The sequence below is a fragment of the Chiloscyllium plagiosum genome, chromosome 11 (genome assembly GCF_004010195.1).
Source record: "Chiloscyllium plagiosum isolate BGI_BamShark_2017 chromosome 11, ASM401019v2, whole genome shotgun sequence".
NCBI lineage: Eukaryota > Metazoa > Chordata > Chondrichthyes > Orectolobiformes > Hemiscylliidae > Chiloscyllium > Chiloscyllium plagiosum.
Window position 1 is genome coordinate 16,756,573 of NC_057720.1, and position 21,822 is coordinate 16,778,394.

The 21,822-nt window shown below is 41.4% G+C and overlaps 1 protein-coding gene across 1 annotated transcript in view; it reads left to right on the plus strand.

Moving 5' to 3' along the window:
- The window catches only part of hfm1 (helicase for meiosis 1), a 201,026-nt gene that overhangs the window by 79,781 nt on the left and 99,423 nt on the right, over positions 1-21,822 (plus strand). Inside the window, exons 18-19 of the mRNA XM_043698772.1 lie at positions 2,208-2,341; positions 10,036-10,083. Of these exons, the coding sequence (XP_043554707.1) occupies positions 2,208-2,341; positions 10,036-10,083 (182 nt within the window). The remainder of the gene's footprint in view (positions 1-2,207; positions 2,342-10,035; positions 10,084-21,822) is intronic.

Consider the following 21,822-nt stretch of genomic DNA (forward strand, 5'->3'; position numbering starts at 1 on the left):
TTTCACTTACAGGATCCATATCCCTTTATTCCCTTCCTCTTCATGTATTTGTCCAGGTGTTTCTTGAATGCTGTAACTGCTTCCATCACTTCCTGTAGCAGTGCGTTCCAAGTACCCACCTTCCTTTGTGTGAAAAACTTGACTCTCACACCTCTTTTAAACTTCTCCCGCTGCGCCTTGAACCTGTGTCTCCTAGTAATTGACCTATCCACCCTGGAAAAAAGCCTAATACTTTTCACCCTATCCATGACTTTCACAATATTCCAGTGGAAACAAACTCAGTCTATCCAATCTTTCTTCATAGCTAAAATCTCCCATACCAGGCAACATAGTGGTAAATCTTTTCTGTACCCTCTCCAAAGCATTAGTGTGCTGACCAGAACTGTATGCAATATTCTAAGTGTAGCCTAACTAAAGTTCCAGAAAGCTGCAGCAAACCTTATCTGTCCTTGTATTCAATGCCCCTTCCAATGAAGGTAAGCATGCCATAGGCCGTTTTTACAACCTTATCTACCCGTACTGCCATCTTCAGTGATCTGTAGATCTGCATACCCAGATCCCTCTGCATATCAATAGTCCTAAGGGTTCTGCCATTGACTGTATAATTTCCACCTGTACTTGACCTTCCAAAATGCATCATCTCATAGTTATCCAGATTAAACTCCATCTGCAATTTTTCTGCCCATGCCTCCAACTGATCTATATCCTGCTGTCTCCTCTGGCAATTCTCCTCACTCCACCAATCTTTATATCATCTGCAAACTTACTAATTAGACTAGAATGTTTTCCTCCAAATCATGTATGTAGACCACAAATAGCAGAGGTCCCAGCACTGATCCCTGTGGAACACCACTAATTACAACCCTCCATTTCAAAAAGCATCCTTCCACTGCCACCCTCCATCTCCCATGACTAAGGCAGTTCTGTATCCATCTTGCCAGTTCACCCCGGTACCTGTGACTTCACGTTTTGTACCTGTCAGCCATGACGGACCTTGTCAAAGGCTTTACTGAAATCCAAGTTGACAATATCAACTGCATTTCCCTCATGGATCAACTTCGTCACTGCCTCAAAAAACTCAGTCAAATTCGTGAGGCACAAAGCCACACTGTCGACTGCTAATAAGTCCATTTGCTTTGAAATGCATATAGATCTTGTCCCTGAGAATCATTTCCAATAATTTCCCTACCACTGACGTGAGGCTCAAAAGCCTGTATTTTCCAGGATTATCCCTGCCGCACTTCTCAAACAATGGGACAACATTGGCTATTCTCCATCCTCTGGGACCTCACCTATGGCCAAAGAGGATACAATGGCCTAGCCCATGATGTCCATATCCTATGAATGAATTTTTAAAAAGTCATGCTGCTGAGTTCTCAAAGAAAGAAAGGAGTCATTTCCCCCTTTTCATGTGCCAGTCAATTCTCCCCATGCTGGGACTACACATCTTTCTGACAAGTAGACAATGCAGTTGATATTGTCAGCTCTCTCAGGTGGTATTGCATCCAGAATGGGGTTGCTTGAAGTCTCACCATAATTCAGTGAGAACATTAATTGGTTGTGAGAAACACAATATTGGTGGCCTTACATTCCCAGCCACCAATCTCTAATCCATATTGAAAAACACTATTTCTGTCTTGCCTCGCAATTCATATTTATTGCGTTACTTAGTGGTAGAGACCTATTATCTCGGGCTTAACCTAGTTTCATATGCAAGGCCTTGGTGTTATTCATCCTGGCACTGATTAATTTCCCACCCATTGTGTTAGGAGGTGGACTTACACAGTGTTTCACCTCCTAGTTTGTTCTCCAACTGACTGTGAGTAATGCCACTGAGAGTTTGTCTCATCAATGAGGAAGGAAATAAGCAGAAAAATTGCAATGTAATTAAACTATGTTATTGTAATATTTTGCAAAACAATGTTTTGATGGAAAAGACTCAACAGTGAATAGAAACCTTCATCAAAAGATTGAATAAATAATGAGATATAGAAAGTGGACAGAAAATCGACTGTGCTGTTGTAGATTAATGTGATTGAATTGACTGGAAATGCATATAATTTTGGTAAATCATTGTACCTGTATATCTATGTGACAGTTTCAGATTTTCAAAATGAACCGTAATTCCAGAGGTTTAATCTGGAATGCTAGTAAACAGGTTTTAAGGATTATATATTTTGAGGTCTCATACTTGTTTCTGTTGACAGTTTACACAAGCATCTTGTTGAACATTTGAATGCTGAAATAATACTGAATACAATCACTGATGTCAATGTTGCTTTGGAGTGGATACGATCAACATTTCTTTACATAAGAGCTTTTAAAAATCCAAACCACTATGGTAAGAATGAAAGCTTCCTAAAGTTGCACCTTAGCTTACAACATTATTTTTCACAGTTAGATTTTTATTCATATCTCTTCCAGATTGATAAGATATAAGTTCTGTTTCTGCCAGTCGTCATGATCCAATACACAATGAGTTTAGGAAATTTCAATTTAGTTTGTAATAAATGTACATAAACTTCCTCTCAAAGGAGTGGCTTATGAAAATGCCAGAAATGGTGTTAAGACTGAGGATTGGGAGATATTTGGGACCTAACAAAGAAGGACTGTAGAACTGATGAGGATCACATTTGGACCATCCTGGTTGGACCACATTCGGAGTATTGTTTGCAGTTTTGGGCCCGAAAATCTCTGGAAGGATGTACTGAACTTGGAATGTGTTCAGAGGAGATTCACGAGAATGGTCCCAGGAATAGAAAGCTTAATATACGAGGTATGTTTGAGGACTCTGCTTCTATACTCAATGGAGTTTTAAAGGATGTGGGGGGATCTAATTGAAACATAGAGAATACTGAATGGCCTGGTCATAGTAGATATTGGGAAGTTGGTTACATGGGTGGGATAGACGGGGACCCGAGGGCACAGTCTTAGAATAAAGGGAAGACCTTTTAGAACAGAGATAAGGAGAAACCACTTTGGCCAGGGGCTGTGGAGGCTTGATCATTGTGTCTATTTCAGACTGAGATAGATATATTCTTGACTATCAAGGGGACAAAAGGTTATGGAGAGAAAGTGGAGAATAGGGTTGAGAAACATCAGCCATGATTGAATGGCAGATGGGTTGAATGGCCTAATTTATGTTCCTATGTCTTATGGTCTAAAAAAACCATTATGAATCCATGCTAACTGGGATCAGAAGGTGGGCATGGGGTGCTAGAAAAACACAGCAGGTCAGGCACCATTCGGGGAGCAGGAGAATCCACATTTCAGGCATTAGCCCTTCATCCAAACATCCAAACACCTGCTGTGCTTTTCCAGCATTCCACTTTTGAGTCTGATCTCCAGCATCTGCAATCCTCACTTTCTCCTGGGAACAGAAGGTGACCTATAAAAGCTTCTATTGATATATGAAAGGAAAGACTACAGCAAGCATATATGTAGGCCTATTGCAAATGGAACAGAAGGAATTACAGTGAAGAATAGGACAATGGCACCATGGCTCAGTGGTTAGCACTGCTGCCTCACAGCACCAGGGACCCAAGTTCGATTCCAGCCTCGGGCAACTGTCAGTGTAGAGTTTGCATATTCTCCCAGTATCTACATGGATTTCCTCCCACAGCCCAAAGATGGGCAGGTTAGGTGAATTGGCCATGCTAAATTGCCCATAGTGATCAGGGATGTGTAGGCTCGGTGAAGTCAGGGGAAATGTAGAATAATTGGGGTAGGAAAATGGATCTGGGTGGGATACTGTTCGGAGGGTTGGTGTGGACTTGTTGAGCCAAATGGTCTGTTTCCACACTGTAGGGATTCTATGAAGTGGTGAATTAATGAAATTAGAGCTCTTGGGATTGGGGGAAAGTACTAGAAAGACAGTGGTAAGATCACTGTCAGGATGGCACACTATTACAAATGGGATTTTGCAAAGATCTATGCCAGGCCCCCAACTATTGACGATCTGTATTAATGTGGGTGGCATGGTGGCACAGTGATTAGCACTGCTGCCTCACAGCACCAGAGACCCGGGTTCAATGCCTGCCTCAGGCGACTGACTGTGTGGAGTTTGCACATTCTCCCCGTGTCTCCGTGGGTTTCCGCCGGGTGCTCCATTTTCCTCCCACAGTCCAAAAATGTGCAGGTTAGGTGATTTGGCCATGCTAAATTGCCCGTAGCATTAGGGGCAGGGGTAAATGTAGAGGAATGGGTCTGGGTGGGTTGCGTTTTGGCAGATCGGTGTGGACTTGTTGGGTCGAAGGGCTTGTTTCCACTCTGTAAGTAATCTAATCTAATCTAATCTGATCTAATGATTTGGAAGTGGGGACATTGTAATATTTCCAGATTTGTGGATGACACCAAAACGGGTGTGAATGTAAGTTGCAAGAGGATGCAGGGAGGCTTCAAGAAGACATAAGTAAAGGTACAGTTGTCATGGTCTTACCAGACTATAGGGCTGCTCTCTCATCAGTACAACTCGTGATAGTCATCATGCCTTAGGGTGAGGAGAAGTTGAGAAGAAAAATCTTTTATGGTAACTTTAGCCAGTGCAGGAATTGAGCTCACACTGTTGTCAACATTCTGCATCATAAACCAGCTGTCCTGGTAACTGAGCTACTTACTCAGATTAGACTCCAATTGCCATTTCTCCACCCATATCTGCAAGTGATCTATATTCTGCTCCATCCTTTGACATCCTTCTACATTATTCATACCTACACCAATCTTTGTATCATCTACAAATGTACTAATCAACCCATCTATATTTTCATCCAAGTCATTTATATATTCAACAAATAGTAGAGGTCCCTGCAGAACACCACTGGACATGGACCTCCAGCCAAATAAAAACACACTTCCACCACTACTCTCTGCCTTCTGTTGGCAAGGCAATTCTAATCCACACAGCCAAGTCACCATGCATCTTAATCTTCTGGATGAACCTACCATTAGGGACCTTGTCAAAAGCATTATTAAAATTCATGTAAACAACATCCACTGCTTTACTGTCATGAATCACCTTTGTCGCCTCCTCAAAAAATTCAATTGAGTTAGTAAAACATGGTCTACCCCACGCAAATCCATGCTGACTGTCCCTAACTGGGGCATGCTTTTCCAAATGCATGTAAATCCTACCCTGAAGAATTATGTCCAATAGATATGGGAATTAATCTTCAATTTTTGGCTAAGTCCAACTTGTATTTAGTTTTTAGAGCTTTTTTTACCACAAGGTCGAGTAAATTCACCATATTTAACAAATGATTTTTTGCATTAATTACCTGCCATATCCCATGCTATCACTCACTTCTGTTTCCAGCCCCATTCTTTACCATGCACCATTCCCAGAATAACTCATATCTCAGTAGATATCCACTGTAAGACTGGCATCCCTTGCGCCTGTGCCATATTTAAAAGGCTGCTGTGCATCAGGACATCTGCTGGCATTCCAAAGCTGTCCTGCTTGTTGATGGATTCATCAGAACAAGGCTGAAAAGGGGAAGACAGTGCCATGATTCTCCAACAGAGACCCGGAAGTCCTAGTGGACAGGGTGGTGCAAAAGAGAGGAGCCATTTTCCTAGAGGACCTGCAGAGAATGCTGCATAACCAGATCCTGGCAATTTGAACTGAGGTTGCCACTTGAGTCAGTGCCATCTCCACAGTGCAGAAGAATAGCTATTAAAAAGTCAGAGAACTTCTCTGTTAGGCCAAGGTGAATGCCATATTTCTGTTTATCATCTCACAATCATCTATCTCTGCTACGACACTGCCTTCCTACTGTTGCCTGTAACATCTTCCTTCACGTGATCTTATCCACTCCAATGTCCTACACCAGTAGCCAAACATGCCCTGTGTGCTGCCTCCTCACTTACTAGGAACGTCTCACCACCTTTCTGCCATATGCACCAGCACTAATAGCTGTGTCACCCACATCACTGAATCATTGCCTTTCTCTCATTACAGAAAAAGACAATCCATAATAGGGCAGTACAAGTCCATATGGGTTGAGGTGCCCGACATTTGGATAGAATTGCAAGAGAAGAGTGGGACGACTCCTGCAGAGATGCAGAGACATTCCCAGCAATTGAGTATGTGCAGCTCTTCATTTCCCTGAAAATGTCATTGTCATAGAGTCATACAGCATGGGAACAGACCCTTTGGTCCAATTAGTCTATGCCAACCAAGTTTCCCAAACTAAACTAGTCCCAATTGTCGGCATTTTGTCTATATCTCTCCAAATCTCTCTTAAATGTAGTAACTACCTGCATCTACCACTGCCTTAGGCAGTTCATTTCACATACAAACCTCCCTCTGTGTGTAAAAGTTGCCCCTCAGGTCCCTTTTAAATCTTTCTTCTCTCCCCTAAAAATGTGCCCCCTAGTTTTGAACTTCCCTGCCCGAGGCAAAAGGCTTTTGATGTTCACCTTATTTATCCCCCTCATGATTTTATAAACCTCTATAAGGTTACCCTTCTGTCGGTGTTGTTCATTGCACAACACTTCTAACCAATGGCTGTGACACCTCTCTTGTGTCCTGCAGTTACCAGTGGGATGTCCATGACCCTGTAGAGAAATGGGCTGCTCTGACAGAAGACACCTCTGGGGAAGGGAGTTCCGAGGCCTCAAAAGCAACAGAGGGAGTGCAGGAGGCAACAGTGTGAATCAATTTAGATATTAACACCTTGTTAGTGCATTTAGCTTAGAGAGTATCTGAGCACAATCTTGTGACGTCCTCACTGTGACAGCTCCATAATTAACCAAGGATTGGCCTAGAGTGCAGGCCACTGACCCTCTTACTTGGAGGACTGCTGGTGACCAGGCTCAGAAAATGTGGTGCTGGAAAGCACAGCTGGTCAGGCAGCATCTGAGGAGCTGGAGAATCCAGGTACTGCTCGTCTCTGCTTGAGACCAGGCACCTGCTCAGCCCCAGACAGCTGAGAACCTCCAGCCATTGGTAATTAGAAACTTAATTGACATACACAGGAAGACAAAGAAACAACAGAAAGGTAAGCAATGACTCTCATTGCCCAGAAGCTACATCAGTACAGCAAGTCATGCAAGTATAATGTGGTGGGAGAGCATTTTGGTGATAGTGACCACAACTGCCTCACATTCGACATAGCTATGGAGAAGGAGAGGATTAGGCAAAATGGGAGGATATTTAATTGGGGAAGAGGAAACTATCAGCAGTTGTGGAAGCAAGGTCATTGAGGACATTTAAGAGACTTTTGAGGGTGCATACATGAGGATCAATGGTCGGTACAACATCGTGGGCTGAAGGGCCTGTTCTGTGCTGTACTGTTCTATGTTCAATGTTCTAAGAAGATAGAGTAAGCTACTTGGACCTTTGAGCCTGCTATGCCATTCAGTCAGATCACAGCTGATCTGAGTATAACCTCAACTTTATAGTCGAATATATCCTCAATAATATTTCATTCCCTTGGTAATCAAGAATCTATTTAACTCTGCCTTAAAAATGTTTAAAGTGACGGTTGTCTGCCTCCATGGACAGGTTAGCAGCTGACATAGAGGACCATGTCCAACATCATTAGATGCAGTTGCAAGATTGGTGTTGCGCACTGCCATAAAGCAAAGTATGTGCTCCTTTGACTGAAGACTGCTGAGCAGCTGGTGTAACTGTGCTAATTGGCATGGAGGCAAAGCATGGTTAGTACTAGCATGCAGTTAGCCAATAAGTGTGTGAGTGAGTGCTTAGAGAACAAGTGAGTAGCTTTGAGATACAGCCTGGTCCAGTCTGTAAGCCTGTGGGTGTCCGTCCGTGCACCAAAGTGTGTCTGTTGCAGTGGAGAAATTAGATTAGATTACTCACAGTGTGGAAACAGGCCCTTCGGCCCAACAAGTCCACACTGCCCCGCCGAAGCGCAACCCACCCATACCCCTACATGTACCCCTTACCTAACACTACGGGCAATTTAGCATGGCCAATTCACCTGACCTGTACATCTTTGGACTGTGGGAGGAAACCGGAGCACCCGGAGGAAACCCACGCTGACACGGGGAGAACGTGCAAACTCCACACAGTCAGTTGTCTGAGGCGGGAATTGAACCCGGGTCTCTGGCGCTGTGAGGCAGCAGTGCTAACCACTGTGCCACCGTGCTGCCGACTGTGCTTCAATGCTAGTTGCCACTGCCTCCCAGCAATGTAAATCTGTGCTTCCATAGCATACTGCCAAAGTATCAGAGGTGCCATGATAGTTTGCGGATTTGGGAGATGCCAGATGTGATTATCCATGGAAGAGGTGTACAGAAACTGGTGCCTATGAATTGTGTCCTATGCTGCAGTTTGGATGTTTGCGATCTGGAGGATTTTTAGAGCAAGCTGTGAGTTTAATCCACCAGGTATCCAAATTGGTTTTCAAGTTGAGTTTTCTCAACATCTTACTTATTTGGTGAGTTTGGCAAGACAGAAAGCTGAACATTATTGTGGCTAGTTCTCTCATTAACATGAGATATAATAGGCAATAATTCCCATAATAGGAATTGTCACTGCCTAGTGAGAAATTCACCATGTTGCTTATGAGAGAAATAAAAGGTGAAATGAGTTGTGGCTTATCTTTGGGCCTTCCCACACTTCTCATCCAATTCTGCCACACACCTTACTATTTCCCACATTCTTCAGACCCCGACAAGATTCGTCCCAGTGTACTTCTTAAATGGTGAGAGGTTGGGAAATGTTGAAAGAAAATTGAGTATCCTTGTTCATGAGTTACTAAAAGCTAGCATGCAGATTTAGTAGGCAAGTGAGAAGGCAAGCAGTATGTTAGCATTCATTTCAAGGTGATAAAGTTTAGAATTATGATGTCTTGCTGCAGAGAGCGTTCATCAGACATTCACCTCTGGGATAGTGAGGTTGCCTTATGAAGAGACACTGAGGACAAGATTTTATTCTTTAAAGTTTCAAAGACTAAGAGGTGCTCTAATTGAAAGTTACAATGTTCTTACTGTGCATGACAATGGATGTAGATAGGATGTTTTCCCTGTCTGGTGACTCTGGAACACTACACTTAATCTCAGGATAAGATTTAAGATTGACATGCGGAGGAATTTGTTCACTCAGAGGATGGTGAATCTTTAGATTAGTTTTCTGGAGTCTAATGATTTTAAGGGATCTGGAGCAGGAAAATGGCACTGGGGAGATGATCAACTATGATTTGGAATGGCAATGTTGCCTTGTTGAAATGAGTTGAAAAATGTGTTGCTGGAAAAACGCAGCAGGTCAGGCAGCATCCAAGGAGCAGGAGAATCCGATTCTCCTGCTCCTTGGATGCTGCCTGACCTGCTGCGCTTTTCCAGCATCACATTTTTCAGCTCTGATCTCCAGCATCTGCAGACCTCACTTTCTCCTTGTTGAAATGAGTGGCCTACTTCTCATATATTCCTCTAATATAGCATTTTAGTAAGTTAATAAAAATGCATTTTGTGAGAAATGGAAGATTTCAATCTGGTAGAGAGGAGATCTAATTTCAAAGTTTCAATTGGTCTATTTTATGACTGTCAGCAGGAATCTTCTCATCATGCTGGTATACTGGATCGAGGACTTTTGATAGGAGGTACAAAATAAGCAAAAGTATTCCATATTGCTGTACAAATGACTCTGACTGTGATGAGCACAAAACTTCACAAATATATAAATTCTACCTCTTATTTGTTGACTCATTAAATACGACTTTTTTTTGCACTCTGATCTAGTGGTGGTTTTTTTTATACAGTGGAGTTGGGGAGATTAATATAACCATATTCACAGTTAAGGATGCACATTTACAGAAGGTGTTAAATTATTTTTGTTAAGATAGATAGGATGTTTTCCCTGTCTGGTGACTCTAAGGATCAGTGATGCCTGGCTTCAGTTAACTGACCAATATTAATCCCAGTAGATTTTACATATAGTCTAATAGTTATTAATTTTAATACAAACTGAACATCCTACTGCTATTGCTTATGACTATGATCCTTATTCTTATGGAATAGATATGAACAAAGAATGTAATGATTTCAAAAATAACAATTATATGTTTTTCTGAGGTTTTTCTACTGGACAAGGTAGAGCTGGATTTGAAGCCAAGTTACAAGGTACAGATTACATTTAATCCTTTCTTTCCTATTGAAAAGTATAATAAAAAGCTGTTTATCAATTTTAGGTGTGTGAAACAAACATCACTTCCAACTTAAGAATACACACCTGATGATATTGGATCAGCTGCCAGTTACATCTGTCCAATTTTGCTTTGCATTTCAGTCAGAGTTCTATCCATAGACCTGTAGTTCCTTAACCAATCAAGAAATGTATCCTGGTGTTTTCGGCAATTCTATTATTTAATGCAATAGGGTGTGCTCACTTAATTATTTGATAGAAATGAAAGTTAGCCCATTTTTATGCAAGTGAGGTTTTTTCTAAAATGATTGAAAGTGATTTTGATATGGTTTGTTGATAACAGGCTTGGCTCAATAGAAGCAATCATCACTAAGTCAGGTTATGGATTCAAGTCCCATTCCAGAAATTTGAATCTCTAACCTGGTTGACACTTCAGTGCAGTAGTGAGGAAACTGTGCTTCCTCCCCTCTAATAATGACTATAATTTGAAGTTATTTCAATGGCTGTGAAATGCTTTGGGACATCCTGAGGTCATGAAGGCAAGTATATAAATGCAAGTCCTTTCTTATATATCACAATAGCTGACTGTGTCATTTCCTGGCACCGAGCAGGAGGCTTAAGTACACACCAACATTTGTTTTTTCCATCAAGAAAAAACATTGGTTTGGTTTTCAGCAAGCATTGTGTGCACCAGAAATATATATTGGAAAACTCCAAAGTCCTCTGAGAATTCCTGAACCAAACACAATCTTTTATTTAATACTCGACCTATTGTAAACTGCAACATTAAATCTGCCTTAGTCCTGATTAATCAAGACATAGTGTCCCTGAAGTCGCTCTTTATATTCTGATATGATCCTGGACCAGATTGCCAAGTTTATGTTATGGTCAGCTTGGCAACCTATAACTTATTTTTAGATGTTGACAAAAGGTGAGATGCAGCAGATTTAATGGAAGGGTAAACCCACAAGATTCCACATTTTTGGACAAATAGCAATATTTTATTGTATAAGTTGGAACGGTGATATAATCCGCAATACAAGTACAACTTATTCTTAATATCCAGAGTTAATATGTGGCAAGCATGGTGTAGTGATTATAATGAGGTCATCCAGCTGGACCTCACAGAATATGAGTTCCCTGATTGGGGCTGTTAGTCTGGTACAATCAAGGAGCCCTGGCTGACAGATGAAAAGGGCAATGTCAGAGATACCAACATTCTGAGAGCTGACTCTGGATGAAGCAGTGCTACGGTCAAGGACTGATCATGTATAAATAAATGGTTACTTGGTGGCAGGATACTGGCTTCTGTGGAGTTATATTAGTGGCAATGAGTAAAGCACATTCCTGCAGAAACTCACTCACAGCAATCAACTTTGAGTTGCGGTGAGCATATCTTATATCATGCCTTTGTTTGGAAAGCTTGACTCATTCAACCCTGCTGTCAAGGACTGTAACCAGTATGTGGAAAGAATGCATTGTCTTTTCTGGGCAAATGACGTTATGGCAGTCAAAAACCAATGAGTAATTTTTTGACAGCCTGTGGAGCTGCAATGTTTCCCTGAGGCACCAGATACTAAAACCTTTCAAGAATTGGTAGACATAGTACAGAATATTGTGACCCCAAGCCTCCTCTAATTCTGAGAACCTATAGTTTTTCCTTGGCAGTTCAAGAACCAGGGGAATCCATATCGGGATTTTTGACGTACTTAAGACAACTGGCAGAAGCCGGTGACTTCGGTTTAACCATTAATGAGATGCTTAAACGCTGTTTGATATGTGGGATTAATGATGTAACTGTGCAAAAACGCCAATTAGCTGAAGCTCAACTGGATTTCAAACAGGTGTCACGACTGGCTTTATCAATGGAAGATCGGCAAGTGGAGCATATGAGTTGCAGGGGATTTCTTTTTAATAGATATTTTATTGAAAATTTAACATGTTTTTACAAACTTACAAAATAATACACACAAATACAAACATTAATATATAATTAAATATTAAATATATAATAAGCAAAACAGACAAAAAGAAGAGATTAAAAAAAGGAGAAAACAAAACTCAACTAACTACTGATCTAACCTATAATCAACCAGAGCGTATAATAAAATATCTTACATTACTCAAAAGAGAAAAAAGGATAACATAGTAATTAAATAGGAAAGTACATGCTCGGAACAAATTAACATCAAGTCATAATAAAACCCATATTTACACGGGATTCCTCCCCCAAGGGCCCCCGGACCAGCCAGAACCGTTACCGCAACTAGATGAAAGCCCTTGACAAAATGGCTGAAATATCTGTATCTGTATAATTCAGAAAGGACTGCCATATTTTATAGAATAATTCAGTTTTTTAGTGCACCATATTTGTAAGGAAGTCAAGAGGAATACATTCCATAACCAACCTACACCAATTTGAAAGTCCTGGAGGGCCCTCAGCTATCCAGTTTACTAAGATATTTTTCCTTGCACAAAAGGAGAGAATGGAAAATAATTTCCTCCCATGCACATCCAGGGATGGCATGCTCGAAAAACCCAGGAGAAGAGATACTGGATCTACTCTTAATTTCTGCTCCCAAGATTTCTGTCAAAGCATTTGCTACTCTGACCCAGTATTTGTGGATCTTATGGCATGTCCATAAGCAGTGTGTGAGAGTGCCCACCTCTATTTTACATTTGGGACACATTGGAGATGCTCCTGCCCTAAATTTTGCCAATCGTTCCGGTGCTATATGAGTCCTATGGAGTATCTTTAACTGAATGGCTTGGGTCTATTACAGATGGAGATTTTTCTGGCATTTTCCCAGATGTTGTCCCACATTTCTGTGGATATTTCCAACCCCAATTCCTGATCCCATGTTCTAAGCAAACGTTCCATGCATTCCGAAACTTCATTATGTAATAAATGATAGAGAGTGCTGACCGAGGGTAAACCCACTGGCCACAATACTCTTCGTTCCCTATCTGATTTATAAAGGCTATCTAATAACGTAGTAGTCTTCTTCTGTATGTAATCTCGGATTTGGAAGTATCGAAAGAGATCTCCATTAGGTAGTCCAAATTTCTGGTGCAGCTGTTCAAGATATCATGACCCCCTCATCAAACAGATCCCCTAAACAGGAGATACCCCTGGACCTCCAGGATTTAAATGTGGCATCTGTGAGCCCCGGTTGAAAACCCCATGCCCCCACTATAGGAGTATAAGGGGAGGTTTTATGTGAATTACCCTTGTTTTGCCGCATTATCTTCCAGGCTTTAATTGTGTTTAATACTATAGGGTTTTTACAAGTCCATAATGACTTTCATATTATCTAAAAATAAGAGATTAATAAAAGGACACTTTGCTTGAGAAGCCTCGATGTCCAGCCAGATTGATTGCAGGTCAGACGAGATCCAATTGGCTATGTAGCTTAGTAGAGAACTCAGTTGATACTTCCTAAAGGAGAAAGTGAGGGCTGCAGATGCTGGAGATCAGAGCTGAAAATGTGTTGCTGGAAAAGCGCAGCAAGTCAGGCAGCATCCAAGGAACAGGAGAATCAACGTTTCGAGCATAAGCCTGAAGAAGGGCTTATGCCCGAAACATCGATTCTCCTGTTCCTTGGATGCTGCCTGACCTGCTGTGCTTTTCCAGCAACACATTTTCAGCTCTGATACTTCCTAAAGTCTGGAAAATCTAGCGCTCCCCTTGCTTGTGGAAGCTGTAGCTTCTTTAACTTAATGAGGGGCCGTCTATGATTCCAGATGAAAGAACCAAGCCAACCATATAATTTGTAAAGTGCTGGCCTCAGCAGCATCACTGGGAGCATTCTCATAGGGTATAAGAGCCAGGGCAAGACATTCATTTTAATTAGAGCTATTCTACCTCGCCAAGAAATTGGAAGATCCCCCCATCGTTGAAGGTCCTGCCTTATCCTTTCCAGTAGATGCACAAAATTGACCTTGTACAGCTGACCGAATACTGGGGTGATAAAAATACCTAAATATAAAAAACCCTCTGGAGACCACCGAAAGGGAAAATGAGATCCGTCCAATAAGTGGGACATACTAGCGAGGCCACCCATCGGCATGGCCTCCGATTTTGAGGAATTAATTTTGTAACCTGAGAATGCACTAAATAAATTAATAACTTGGATCAGGCGAGGCACGGACATCAAAGGATTACTAAGAAAAAGGAGAACATCATCTATATAAAGGGTAATTTTATGTTTATCCATGCCAACCCTCGGGGCCGTTATATTAGAACTAGTGGCTCAATTATTAGCATGAATAGTAACGTTGAGAGAGGACATCCCTGACGGCAGCCCCTACCTACACTGAAGCTATCTGAGTCTAAACCATTGGTGATCACGGCTGCTTTGGGGTCATTATACAATGTTGAGACCCATTTAGCAAATACTTCTCCAACGCCAAACCTTTCCAGTGTATAGAACAGGTATGACCATTCAACTCTGTCAAATGCCTTCTCTGCATCCAACGAGACTACTATTCCCGGTATTCTTTCCTGATGACAGACTTGAATCACATTCAAAACCTTTCTAATATGATTACATGATCTACGGCCCTTGATAAACCCCGCCTGGTCCTCTTTTATGATATATGGCAATACCCTCTCCAGTCTCAATGCTCATGTTTTAGAAAGAATTTAAAAATCTACATTTAGCAAAGATATTGGTCTGTATGATGCGCAATCCTCTGGTCCTTTCCTTTTTTGAGAATGAGAGAAATATTCACTTCTCTCAACAAAGGCAGGAGGCAGCCCTGACTATATGAGTAGTTGTACATGTCCATAAGTGGACCAGCTAATACTCCTGTAAACTCTTTGTATAATTCAACCTGAAATCCATCTGGACCAGGTGTTTTACCACTCTGAAGCTGCCTGATTGTGTCAAGTACTTCCTGGGTTGTTAGGGGAGCATTCAGGACCGACACCTGCTCCAGGGTTAAGTCCGAAAAGGCCAGGCTTTTAAAAAAGGACTGCATCTTCCCAGCTCTATCTTCACAATCCTGCGATTTATACAAATCAAAGTAAAACTTTCTGAAGATTGTGTTGATCCTTTTATGATCATGAGTAAGAGTACCAGCACTTTCCCTGATCGACATGATAGCTTGAGGGGCCTTTTTTTTCATTGCGAGAAACGTTAGGTATCTACCAGGCTTATCGCCATATTCATATAATCTTTGCTTTGCAAATAATATTTCCCTCTTTGCCATTTGGGTAAGCGTGGTATTCATGGCTGTCCTAAGGGCCATAATCATTTGTAATTTAGCAACAGAGGGCCTATTAACGTACGCTGTCTCAGCTGCCTTTAAGCGAGCCTCGAGTAGATGTTGTTGTTCTCCCTTTTGTTTTTTCTGTGTCGCCGAGAATGAAATGATCAGACCCCACGCATAAGCGTTAATGGTCTCCCACATCATCGACGGGTTACTAGCCGTACCTGAATTAATTTCCAAAAAAGTTTTGAATTCTTGAGAGAAATATTTTACGAATTTACTATCCTTCATTAAGAAAGAGTCCATATGCCAATGTCAGGGGGCCGTCTCATTGTTCCTAGTCTTGACTTCCATATACACTGCAGCATGATCAGAAATTATTATATTACCTATTTTGCGGATAATATGGAATTCGAAAAGGTCGAGAGGGCAAAAAACATATCAATTCTAGTGTGACACTTATGTGGATTAGAATAAAAAGGGAAAGCTCTGCCTTGCAGGTGGAGGGACCTCCGTACATCTACTAATCCGAGGTCTTTATTCAAATCCGCCAATTGCCTGGATCTGGGGGATGTACCTGCAGTATTCTTGCGTATCCTGTCTGTCTCCGGGCCCATAATGCAATTAAAATCTCCTCCTATAATTGTGTAACGAGCCCCGAGAGCCATCAGTTTGGAGAATGCTTCCATTATAAATTTGAAATGATGTGCCGGGGGACAATAAAGATTCAAGATTCCATATTCCTCTCCATTTATAAAGGCTTTAATCAGTATATACTGTTCAGATTCATCTTTTATCTGACTTAAGATTTTGAAAGGGAGATTCTTCCGAATGAGAATAACTAATCCCCTACTTTTTGAACTGAAGGATGAAAAGGAGGCCTGATCAAATCACCCTGTTACAATTTCAAGTGTTCTTTATCCTGTAAATGTGTCTCCTGTAAGAGAGCTATATCAACCCTTTCTTTTTTGAGGTTTGATCGTATTTTCTTCCTTTTGTTTGGCGAATTACTCCCCTTGACATTCCAGGTGCATCATTTAATCGAATGACTAACCATAATCGTCCAGGCATGTCCAAGACCCCCTGGGAGGAAGAACCCCATCCAAAACACCCCAGGCATAGACCATAGAAAATTCATAAAAATAGAGATTCTTTAATACACTCACGCAATATAGTAAAAAACTATCTAAATTAAAAAAAAACATATTTAAAAGGAGATTTTCCCCCTTCCTTCCAGGGGTCATCACTTCCTATCTGAAAACCCATCGTATCCTCTCCCAAACAGTGCCCCACCCTCGACCCAGGCACCCCATAATAAAATAGAAAAATTCAAGTGTACTATAAAGCTAAAGTTAACCGTGAGTACCCTAGCCCCCCACCCATACCAACAACTAGATACATTTAGTAACGATACTACCATGTATAAATTATAAAGTTACAGCCTGAACAGATAATAAGTAAGTGTAATAACACAAAAATAAAAAATAGGAAAAAACCCTATTCTAAAAGAAAGAAATAAGGTAGGACAAAGCAAACACCCCCCCTCACCTGAATCAACGAAACCGCCTGGCCTATATAAAAAAAGGAAATTGCATAGTGGAGAACAAATAAGCCCCCCTCCCTACCCTCCAGAGATGATATTAAACAGTAAAGGAAATAAGGGAAAAAAAAGAAGGGTAAACCGGGGGAGGGGGGACAGAACAGCATCATTAACCACTCGGATTAATTCTTACAATCTATTTAAGAGAGTCCAAAATTCCTTGGCCTTCTCAGGCGATCCGAAGTTATAGACAGATCCTTCATGGTTAAAATGCAGTGTCACTGGGTAATGCAAGAATTACTGAATGTTTAAGTCCCTTAGACGCTTCTTCATTTCATCAAATGCCCTCCTCTTGCAGACCAAAGCTGGGGAAAAATCCTGAAACAGCATAATCCCAGATCCCTTATATGTCATGGCCTGGGGATCTTTCCTGAGGGTTCTGGAGGCTTCCAGGACCATTTGCTTCTCTCTGTAACACTGAAGCCGGAACAGGACCGGGCGGGAACGCTGGTCCGACCCGGGCCTGCGTATTGCAACCCGGTGGGCCCATTCTACCTGCACCTGGCCTGATCCAGCCTCCAGCTTCAACATCTGAGGGAGCCACTGCTCCAAAAGCTCTGCAAGCTGGCCTTCCTCTTCCCGTTCGGGAAGGCCTAGCAAACGAGTATTTTTTCGACAACCCCGATTCTCGAGGTCATCGATGTGATCTTCTAAGGCGAGAGTCTGGACCCGACCCATGGTCGATTCTGCAGCAGCCTCAGAGGTCGCAGGCCTTTAGCTACACCCCTCCAACTCGATGTTCGATTTTTTTCAATATCTCGGTAGTGCTTTTGCAGCACGACCGAGAGCGATTCCCACCTGCTACTGGACTCCTCTGTGAAGACGTCGAACTTCTCTTCCAGCTTGGTAATTACAGCAACAAGGCTCGCCACCGTAGGTAAGTCCCCCGGGGCGGCTGCGGACACCTCTGCTGCAGCTGGGGAGGATGGGGGAGGGGTTCCTGCCTGCTGCAAGCTGCGGGCATTCTTTCCCTTAGTCATTTTAACAAAGCACCAAACTACTCAAGTTTGATGCAAAATGACTAACTGTATTGAGTAACTGTACTTGAATGGTTTGGCAGGTGTGGTGGAGGCGGGCAGCCCACTTTGCCTGAGTCTTGGACAGAGCACTACAACTCAGACTTGCTGGGTTGCCGCCACCTTGGATCTCCTGCAGGGGATTCTGATGAAACTGAACTACAAGAGCAACCACCCCAGCACCCACAAGTGAAGCTGCATTAAAACATTATTGAGATGGGCAAGAACACACCGCAGCAACCCAGAATTCCAGAATGCAGAACAGAAACACCTATTCAAGGGATTTAAATGAAATGGGTACCCCAAGAGGACTATCATCCGATACTTAGGTAACAAACCTAAAGGAGAAAACACCACACAACCAGACACGATAGTCACCATGCTGTACATCAAAGACATATTAGAAATGATTACCCAACTACTCAGACCCCTCGGAATCTTAGTGACCCCACAAACCAGTGAACACCTTTCACCAGCATCTCACAAAGGTTAAAGACCCAACACCCACATCCAACAGGACAAACGTTATCTACAAGATACCCTTACTGTGCGAGTGCATGAACACCAGCTTGCCACTGCCAGATGTAACCGGTACTCCCTCATTTCTAACCACATAGATAACAAAGAATACAAATTCAAATGGGACAATGTAACCATTCCATCACAGACAAAATAGGGACACTTAAGAAAATTCCTTGAAGCCCGGTACTCCAACTGTAACTGAATCAAAAAACAGTGTTGATGATGCTCCTTTAACAAGGTTAAGTTGTCCTTTTTTTAAGAGGGATCATAAACACAGAGACTCCAGGAGGTCTAAGTTTGAAGGGTTTTAGGGCCAGTTTGATTATAGCTGACACATACTGCCTCAAGAAAAAGACTTTCAAGTTTTAGAAAAATAACCAATTGTACAATGAAAAGGAAGTGGCCAGTTTTCCTAGCTCAGCTTTACTCTGGTTTGGTTTGGTTTTAGCAAACAGTCAGTTGTGAAGCTGCTGGACCCAAAGAAGCAAATCCATGCTGATTTTCCCTCTTTTTGACATCTCTTCTGTAAAACTCTATGTTTGATTGTTTGATTTTACCTTTTTTTCCAAGGGGTGTTTATGGGGATTGTTGCACGTGTTTGGAACAGCATCATTAAGTTGGGATAATCTGTTGGGTTTTTGGATAAGTTAAGTTATTCTATATTTGGTCCTCTCTTGTTTGTGTTTCATTCAGTAATCTTGCAAATAAATTTTGTTTTGTTTAAAACTAAGCGGTTGGGCCAGCTGCACCACTCCTGGAATATTTACTTTATACCTGATTAAAACAACTAGCAAAGTTAGCATCCTAGCTACTTTCTTAAAACATTTGAGGGGTCTGGCCTGGTCCATAACAGATTGGGGGCTTGTCCAGGATTTGTTCTATAGTTCCAAATTGGGATTAGGGTTGTTGGACTCAAAGGCTGTGAGTGGCAGGTGTTAGTGTCTTTTGTTCTGGGTGTTAATTTTGGTAGGTTTAAACAATGCTTGGGATAGCAATGGCTCTTTCAGTCACCAAGAGTTTTCGGGGGAGGGAAGTAGTAACTTTGGGAGTTTTACCAACGGTGAATAAGGCAAAGCTGCTGGAATTAGCAGACAAGCTGGGGTTTGTGGCTGCCTCCTTCCATAAGAGAAGGAGAGATAATTACAGCAATAGCTCAACATTTAAATTTGTGAGAAATGCCATCAGAATCTTTAGAGATGGCTAAAGTTCAATTGAAAATGAAACAACTTGAGGCAAAAGTTAAGGAAAGGGCAACAGAAATGAAATGGTTTGAATTATGATTAAGAGCAGAGGAAAGGGGAAAAGAACAAATTGATGTAGCAAACAAAAAGAAAAAGAGAGACAAAAGAGACAGTTGAGAGAAAAGGAAGAAAGAGAGGGAGTTTGAACTTCAGAAATTAGCACTTAAACAGGAAAGTCGGCTTAAAAGGATGGAAATGAAGGCTGAAGATAAACTTAGTGAGGATGATCAAACCCATGGTAGCCAAAGGCCTGGTCAGAAACTGTTTAAATATATTCAGGATGTGGAGATGCCAGTGTTGGACTGTTGGACAAAGTTAAAAATCACAGAACACCAGGTCCAACAGGTTTATATGGATGCACTATCTTTTGGAGCGATGCTCTTTCATCTGGTAGCTGTCAAGCAGGATCATAAGACATAGAATTTACAGCAAAATGATACAGCTGAAATGATATATTGAACCAACTGAGATTGCTGTTAAGTATTTCATCTTTTAGAACGGACTGCAGATTTCGGTTCATTAATATGTAAATCCCGGGACTTCTTTTACATCACATTCTGGAAGTAACTTAAGGTTTTCTTTTTAAAAAGGTGACAGTGTATTAAAGGTGTGAGGTTAGAGTCTGTCTACATCCCAATCTTGAGTCAGACTGGTTCTATTTCCAAAGTAGAAATGTTTAAAATGTTATATGGATTGACCGCCTGCATTGACTGCCTGCAGGTTGTGAGCTTTTTAGCAAAATAGAATGTATTCTCAAATGCAAATTCACCCCATAGACTTACACGTGTGTGTGCAAGTGTCACAAGGATGTAGTTGAATTTTGCCAGACCTATGGAAAACCACAGACTGCAATAAAACTCGCACCTTTAATACCTATTCCCGCAGTTGAGGAACCTTTTACAAGAGTCTTAATTGATTGCATAGGACCCCTACCCAAAACAAAAAGTGGGAATCAGTATTTTTTAACAATAATGGATGTGTCCTCTAGATTTCCAGAGGCCGTTCCATTACGCAGCATAACAGCTACTAGGATTGTAAAAGAATTACTCAAATTTTTCACTCGATACAGACTACCCACAGAGATACAATCAGATGAAGGGTCACATTTAAATTGAAATTATTCAAGGAAGTTATGGACATCTAAAGAAAAACACAATTCAAATCTACTGCGTACTATCCAGAGTCAGAGGGAATGCTCAAAAAGTGGCACCAGACATTAAAGACCAGGTTGAGGATTTATGGTTAAGACTATCCAGATGATTGGGTTAAGGGAATTCTGTTTGTACTTTTTGCGATCAGAGATGCACCAAATGAATCAACCAAATTCAGTCCATTTGAATTAGTTTTTGAGCAAGAAGTGAGAGGACTGCTAATTGCATATTTGGACTATGTGTCAAATTTTAGGGAACAATTAAATAGAGCAGGGGAGTTGGCTAGACGGCATTTAAAAGTATCACGGCATACAATGAAACAGGAAACCGACAAGAAATCAAAAACTTACAATTTTGCTATCAAATGTTAGTTTTGCTATAAAATGTTAGTGTTACTTCCAATGATTGGTGAACCTTTGAAAGCAAGGTTTAGTGGACCTTATCAAGTCGAAAGGAAATTGAGGTGAACTATTTGATAAAGACTGCAGACAGAAAGAAATCTCGCAGAGTGTGTCCTGTGAATATACTCAAAAGATATTTTGACAGGGAAGGACGGCCAAGTAGACTGTGTTATTGGTTGCAACACAGAGAGAAGAATCAAGTTTAGAGGATTTTGATTTGGACATTCCTCAAATTAAATTTGACAATGAGGAAGTTGTCAAAAATTGGGATAAGTTATTGAGCCACCTTTCAAAGGAAAATTTAAATGACCTGAAAGAGTTATTACTATCACATGGGGAGATATGTGGAAATAAGCTGGGAAGTACTAATCTAATTATGCAAGATGTAGATATAGGCGATGCTGTTCTGATTAAGCAACATCCTTAATGGCATAACCCTCTAAAGTTGGCACAGGTCAAAAGGAGATTGAACACATGCTCCCAGATGATAGAATTGAAGTAGGTTACAGTGACTGGAGCTCAACCATAGTAATGGTGCCAAAACCAGATGGTACCCAATAGTTATGTGTGGA